Consider the following 7,286-nt stretch of genomic DNA (forward strand, 5'->3'; position numbering starts at 1 on the left):
CCTGAGGTGTTATTAGACGTGGCGTTTGGTGCTCAGGAAGGAGGAGCACACAAGAAAAGCAGAGGGTGTTTTTTTGTGTTGTTGTTTGTTTTTAAGAAAGCTTATATGTCTTAGGAGGAGCTGAAAAAAGTTTCATGCCCAGAAGGCACAAAAAGTAAAAATCAGCTCAAACGTGTAAGTGCAGGGAGGCGAAGGCTTGTATACCTCATATATTCCAGCCGATAAACAGACAGGAGATAGGTGGACATGGCGAAGTCCAGCTTGTTGATGAGGGCGGACACTTCAGGGGCAGGGTCCAGCAGGTTGATGATGGTGCTGCGAAGCTCGCTCAGTTCAGCCTAGAGGGAAATGAATGCTCGAGGGCTCACGTGGGCACCAGGAGGGGAAGACGGCCCTCCCTAGGACCAAACCCCAGTGGCTAACTCGTGTTAACAAGAACAAAGGATCTGCTTTCATCCCTCATGAGAGGTTAGCAAAACCCCTGCCCTGCATCATGTGCCCTTGGCAGGACAAGAATCCTTACGGGGGTGACCGTGTCGTTTTTCATGGCTGAGTTATACTGGAGGACAGAACGCAGCGGCTCTTTGCTGGGAAAGGTGAGCAGGGGGGACTTGGTGGCTATTTCACAGACCCCCTCGTACCACTCTTCCGGCCAGAGTCCTGCAAGAAAGTGCACATGAGTCAAGAGCGCCTTGGTCAAGAAGCACTGCAGCGGGGTCACTGCTGACAATTTCTAGAGTCGTGGGTCCTTGGTTCCAGCCAATTATCCCTAAAATGGGGCACAGGACCCGGTTGAGTCCTACCTCACCTCTTTTCACCCTGCGCTCTGTCTTCCCCGGGAAAGCAAACATGCCCCTACCTGACCCCTCCACGGCGAATCCCATCAGTACGGAATAGAGCCAGAAATCCCGGAAAAGCTTCTGCAACCGCGGCTTAGCTTCCTTGATGGGTGGCAACCGACGGGTGAGCTGGTAAGCCAAGAAGAGAGGGAGAAAAGGAGGTTATTTGCTCACAAAACCCTAAAACTTGCAGCTATAAGATCAACCAAAGATTCATTCTCCAAGCGCGTTCTCAGAGAATCAGCCAGTCAGACCGGGTATGAAAAGGCACACTGAGCAGTGACCAACGCTTCCTGATAAGTTCACCAGTAAATGTTCATTCATTCAGCAAACATTTACTGAGTATCTAACGTGTACCAGGCACTGTGCCTGGGAGGTGAAAAGCCCTGTTCCTACACTCAAAGGCCTTTCTGCCTAGTTTGGAGGCAGGTATGCAAACAATCAGAGTGTGGCGGAGTTCCCGGAGAAGGTACTGTGGGTCTCGAGGTGAGCATGCGAGTAAACCCTAGCCAGGCAGCGAACAGAGTGCAGCTTGTCCAGCCATAGGAGCATCAGGCCCAAAGCCTGGGACTGCAGAGAGCATGGAGTGCTTAGGGGAAGGCAAGAATGAACTGGGGCTGGAGCCAGGGGAAGGGACGTGATTGGGAGAGACAGGGAGATCATGAGAAATACTGTGGGTCAAGAATTGGCTTTCAAATCTTTTCCAGCAGCACAACTTTTTCAACCAGCAACCTTGGGCAGAATCCCAATATGTGCAACAGGTAGAAGCAGAGTTGCTCAGATGCAGGAGTAAGGGGCTAAAGTTCCTGCATCCCACCAGTGTCCCAGTCCGCATGAAACAGGGAGGGCAGCACCTCAGTTATGTAAAATGGTTGAGGTTGTGCACAACACCCAGCTGGATGAGTCGATCCTCACAGAACCCCCAGGGGACACCAAGCCCACACACAGTGACAATCAACCTGCAGTGGGGACAGGGGGGCTCTGCGATCCACACACTTAAGAATGCCAATTAGGGGCCAGGCCCTGGGCCAGGGACTTGGAGGTGGGACAGATGATGATACCCACGCTGGGGGTGGGGGCACAGTGAGACAGGCGCCTGCACATGTGGCTGGTAGGACTATAAATTGGTACAATACTTCCCGGAAAGCAATTTGGTAATGTGCATCAAAAATTCTAAATATCCCCAAGATTTCACCTAAAATCCCATCTCTAAGGAATCTATCAAAAAAAAATAAACCTGATTTAGGCACAAAAATGTAACATTTGTTACAACAGCAAAATAAACAGAGAAACACTGAATGTCTACCTGAAAGGGACATTTAAATTAGTTACAGTATATTAAAAATGAAATTTTCTAAGAACATTTCGTGACACAGGTAGAACTTACAATATGTCAAGTAAAAAAATGCAAAATGTATAAATAATAAGATAGAGACTTAAAATATATGAATATAAATATATATGCATAGAAAAAGAAGGGGGAAAACACAGCCACATATTAATAATGACTATATCTAGGTGACTGGGTTGGCAGGAGTTTCTATTTTCTTCTTTACAGTTGTCTGTACTTCCTAGAGTCCTGCCACAGACGTGCTCCTTCCACAACCACATGGAGGGTGCAGGTGCTGGCCCAGGGCTGAGCAACACGCTATGTGAGAGAAGGAGCAGCTTCTCAAAAGCCACTGGGACAGTGGGTCCTTGGGGAGAGTCAGTCGAGACCTGAGGGGTACAGGGTGGACTCTGGGAAGGTGCTGAGGAGGTGGAGGAGCACTGGGGAGGGCAGCAGTGGACAGAAGCGTCTCCGGGCAGGAAGCCCAGAGCCGCACAGGACACTGTCACAGAAGCACAATTGATGAGGGGCTTCCAGCTTGCCAGTGGCCAAGGACGGCAGGTCTAAGAATAAGAGGCTGTGGGACTAACTGACTTTGAGGTGATAGGCCTGCCTCGGATGAGGTCTCAAGTGACAGTGGAGGCATGATGGGGTTCCAAACCATAGCTTTGGCTCAGTGTTCAAGGTCTTTGTGGGCTAAGAAGTTCTGGTATTCGGTAAGGAAAACTTGCCTTTGGTGGTTATGGAAAAGGTCAGGCTTCCAGAATGTTTCACTCCCAACGGAATCAGAGGCTCCACGTGACTGGGAGGTACAAAGTGGTTTTGGCACAGGTGAGAGAAAGTGACTCTCAAAAATCCACCTTTGATTTGTGATCCTACTCCTCACCCTGCAAACTTCCTGGCTCCCTCCTAAAGACTTGGGCTTGCAAGTGCCCTGTGGACTCCTGCTCTCTGATGGCTCCTGACCCCCAGGAAGGGAAGACTATGGTGGAATCAGAAAAGGCCCCAGAAGTGCTCTGAAGCATCCTGAGATGGACACACTATAGCCATGGCTGGTTAGGATCCTGTGCAAGGGACACATTCCTATGCTTCAGGAGAGACAGAAAGGAGCCAGGAGGTTCTAGAGAAGGGCCGTAAGATGATGAAGGGGTCCTGTTTGGCTCCGAGACAAGAAAGGCAAAGGCTGACAGGAAACGGTTACAAGATAACAGACCTGCTCTCTCCAAAAAAGATCAAGGTCAGAGAAAAAAGACTTAAATAAAGGAGTTCAAAGAGACATGACAACCAATGCAATGCGTGAACCCTGACTGGATCCTAGATGTCTAAAAAAGCTATCAAAGAAGTCATGGAGAAATCTGACGTGGACTGGACATCTATATGACAAAAGGACTGTGATTTTCCCAAATGTAACTGGCAAAGAGCAGCTCCAGAGCCCAGGGCTGAAGTCTTGTGATGTCACCTTCAAATACCTCAGGAAATATACCCAACACACACATGGAATTAAGCAGATACGGCTAAATATTAACTGTTTTATCTAGGTAGTTCGTATATGGATGTCCATTATTCAGTTCTTCTAATTGCTCTGTATATCTTTAAATTTCAAAATAAAAAGTTGGAGGGCCGGCCCCGTGGCTTAGCGGTTAAGCGCATGCGCTCCGCTGCTGGCGGCCGGGGTTCGGATCCTGGGCACGCACCAACGTACCGCTTCTCCGGCCATGCTGAGGCCGCATCCCACATACAGCAACTAGAAGGATGTGCAACTATGACATACAACTATCTACTGGAGCTTTGGGGGGAAAATAAATAAATAAAATTATAAAAAAATAAAATAAAAAGTTGGAAAACATATCTAACTGAGGCAAGCCTTGGACCTGGAAAGAAAACAGTGGAGTATGTGCAACAGAAGGTACTGCTTTGCAGTAGGGGCTGAAACCATGCACCTCTGATGGGGAACAGATCCAAAAATGTCACAAGTGTCAAGAAGGGCTGAAATCCAGTTTTTCAACAGTGGGTTACACAATCAGAAATCTAGATATGCAGGAAACATTACTGGTTATTGGTTTAAAAATAACCAAAGTAATACATACTCATAGGAAAGAAATTCCAACAAAGAAGTATATAGAGTAAAAAGTGAAAGTTTTCCCCTTGATCTTCCATTTCCAATATTAAAAGTTGGCTGGGGGCCAGCCCCGTGGCTTAGCGGTTAAGTGCGTGCGCTCTGCTACTGGCGGCCTGGGTTCGGATCCTGGGCGTGCACCAACACACCGCTTGTCCGGCCATGCTGAGGCGGCGTCCCACATACAGCAACTAGAAGGATGTGCAACTATGACATGCAACTACCTACTGGGGCTTTGGGGAAAAAAAGGAGAAGGACTGGCAATAGATGTTAGCTCAGAGCGGGTCTTCCTCAGCAAAAAGAAGAGGATTGGCATGGATGTTAGCTCAGGGCTGATCTTCCTCACAAAATAAATAAATAAATAAATAAAAGTTGGCTGTGTCTCCTTCCATATTTTTTCTATGAATAAATGTACATACTACAAAAGTGATAATAGCTAATATTTACTGAGCATTTACTACTGTGTGCCAGGCACCACTCTATGTGCTGTCCACACATACATTATCTCATTTAATTTTCACAACAACCTTATATAGAGGGGAAAGCATGGAGAGTGAGGCGGGAGGCAGGATTCTGGCCAGGGCTGTCAGTGCAGCTCTAGTGAAGCCAATTGTGAGAGAGCAGCAACCACGTGACAGTTGGGAAGGAAGACGCTCCACACAAAGAACAAAAAGTCCCTGGCTCTGACAGGGGCCAGGCTTAGCAAGTGCAAGAACAAGGCAGAGACGAAGACAAGGGTGCTGGCCAGGAGCAGATCATGTGGGGCTTAGCAGGCCTGCTGAGGAGTCTAGACACAGGTAAGAGCCTCTCCAAGCTGGCATGATGGCGCCCATGATGAAGACTTGCTAAATCAGAGCCACATCCAACCACACTTTCTGTGTCCTGAACACAATGGACAGCCCTTTACATGCTAGCATTTCTCAAATGGAGCAATGCACAGGCGCCCCCTACAGGCCCCTCCCACACCTGCAGATTCCCCTGAGTCACGCCCTTGATTTAGGAGACAACAATACCAAACACTCTTGGGTACTGAAATCAAGGAGCAGCACTCTGCGGTAAGTCAGTCTTGCGGACAATCCAGAATATTCGTATAATAACTTTTTAGATTACAAAATTAAAAACAGAAATTAAAAATAAAAATGACCATAGCCCCACAGATCCTTGTGAATGCCTAAGTGGACCTGAGTTTGAGAAGCACTGCTCAGTAATATTCTTTATCTATCCTACAATGGACAGGAAAGCTGGGCTGCAAATTCTGGCAGAGAACACAGGGACTCCTGACTGAAGAAAGGTCTATGCCAGAGTCTCCCTATGCTATAAATCATTTATCTCATTCTCCTCCTCCACTTTTTACTGAAGAACAAGCTCACAGAAGGATAGGGACACCTGCCTAGTAGCTGTGCTAGCCCTGAAGGCCAGGGCAAGGCTTCATAGTTGGAGGGCAAACGAATGGCCTCTACTTTCAGGGGAGCATTACAACTACTACCCCCGATGCATCCCAGCCCCAGAGCTCTGAAGAGTGTCTTGGTGGCTTCAGCAAGGGCTGCTCCCATAACCATGTCAACACAGCAACAGTCATGGACCCAAGACATCAGCTACACCAGAACTGGAGCTGAGAAGTCACAAGTCACTCAGCAGTGATCAAAGATACAGTTGAGGGGGTTTGTGCTGACAAAGCTAGTTGAGTGGTGTTTGATTTGGGACATATTTACTTTGGAAAACACACAACAACAGCTCAGCACCAAAGTTCACATTGAAACCCCGCTGAAGACCTCAGCTGATTTCATCTCTGTAACGCCACTTCTCGGAAGCACAGAGGTGAGTTTGGTTCCCAACACTTCTGCGGATTATAAATTCTTATTTGTGGTGGTTAGAGATGGGTAACGAAATGGTTCATTTCTCCAAACTACAAATTCAAAAGCTTTCCATACTATCTTAGAAAAGGAAAAATGTTTTCATTTTTTAATCTGCCTATGATAAAATTCTGTCAGTTAACATTAGTGGGACAACTGACAAAACTGGAATAGGAAAGTATTGTACCTATGTTAAATTATTTGAAATGGATAACTATACTGGGATGATGTATGAGAAAATCCTTGTTCTTAGTCATTTTTCCCTGAAATATTAGAATTAAAAGTTAGAGGGACACAATGTAAGTGACCTACTCTCAAATTGTTAAAAAAAATATAATGTATATGTGTGTGCCTGTGTGTATACACACTCATATACATATATATGAAGAGATCATATATATCATCATATATATATGAAGAGATATAGAGAATGATAAAACAACTGTTCCAAAATGTAAAAGTCTGGTGAATCTGGGAAAAGAGTATACAGGGTTTGTTCTCTATGCTGTTCTTTCAAATTTTCTATAAGTTCAAAGTTGTTTCAAAATAACAAATTTTTAAAACTTCAGGCAGCTACTTGTCTCCCATTACATCTGCTCTGTTTGGACCTGGAGACAACAGCTAGGAGGGACTTGGGTGTCCAGGCGTTATGCTCTGATTCATGACCAAAAAGTCCAACTCTGCTCTATGCAATTAGCACGAGAAAGCACCATATGAAATTTCCAGAAAAACAAACTTTTGAATGATTTACTTTTAAAAAATATCGCTTCTCCTCAAAGATAGTAATCCGGATTTTAACACAACCTAGTGATAGTTTTAAAATGTCTTATATAATTCTCGTTATACTAAATGGCAAAACAATAGCAAGATTTACTTTTTAGATCCTTAATTTCAATCCATAGAAACCCTTCCTCTGATAAGGGAGTAATGAAAACTATTTTGGCTTTTCAGCATATAATGCAGGAACAAGGCATAAGAAGCTTCCAAATATACTATCAGAATGCAGGGAAAAAAAATATGAATGTCTTCACCTTTGCCTCCCTATCTGCTCTCAGGTTCCTTTTCCTGAACTCTTATTTATTCAAGTTGGGTTTTTTTTAACCTTATTTTTATCTGAGAAGGATACTTTCATATGCAGCCTAGCAAGG

The 7,286-nt window shown here is 45.4% G+C and overlaps 1 protein-coding gene across 4 annotated transcripts in view; it reads right to left on the reverse strand.

The window, feature by feature from the left end:
- PI4KA (phosphatidylinositol 4-kinase alpha) overlaps nt 1-7,286 on the reverse strand; it is a 127,049-nt gene that overhangs the window by 46,750 nt on the left and 73,013 nt on the right. For all 4 annotated transcript variants that reach the window (XM_058532059.1, XM_058532057.1, XM_058532058.1 and 1 more), the window contains 3 exons: nt 860-968; nt 524-660; nt 205-338 (listed from right to left, as the gene is read on the reverse strand). In XM_058532059.1, the coding sequence (XP_058388042.1) occupies nt 205-338; nt 524-660; nt 860-968 (380 nt within the window). The remainder of the gene's footprint in view (nt 1-204; nt 339-523; nt 661-859; nt 969-7,286) is intronic.

Source organism: Diceros bicornis, chromosome 35 (genome assembly GCF_020826845.1).
Source record: "Diceros bicornis minor isolate mBicDic1 chromosome 35, mDicBic1.mat.cur, whole genome shotgun sequence".
NCBI lineage: Eukaryota > Metazoa > Chordata > Mammalia > Perissodactyla > Rhinocerotidae > Diceros > Diceros bicornis.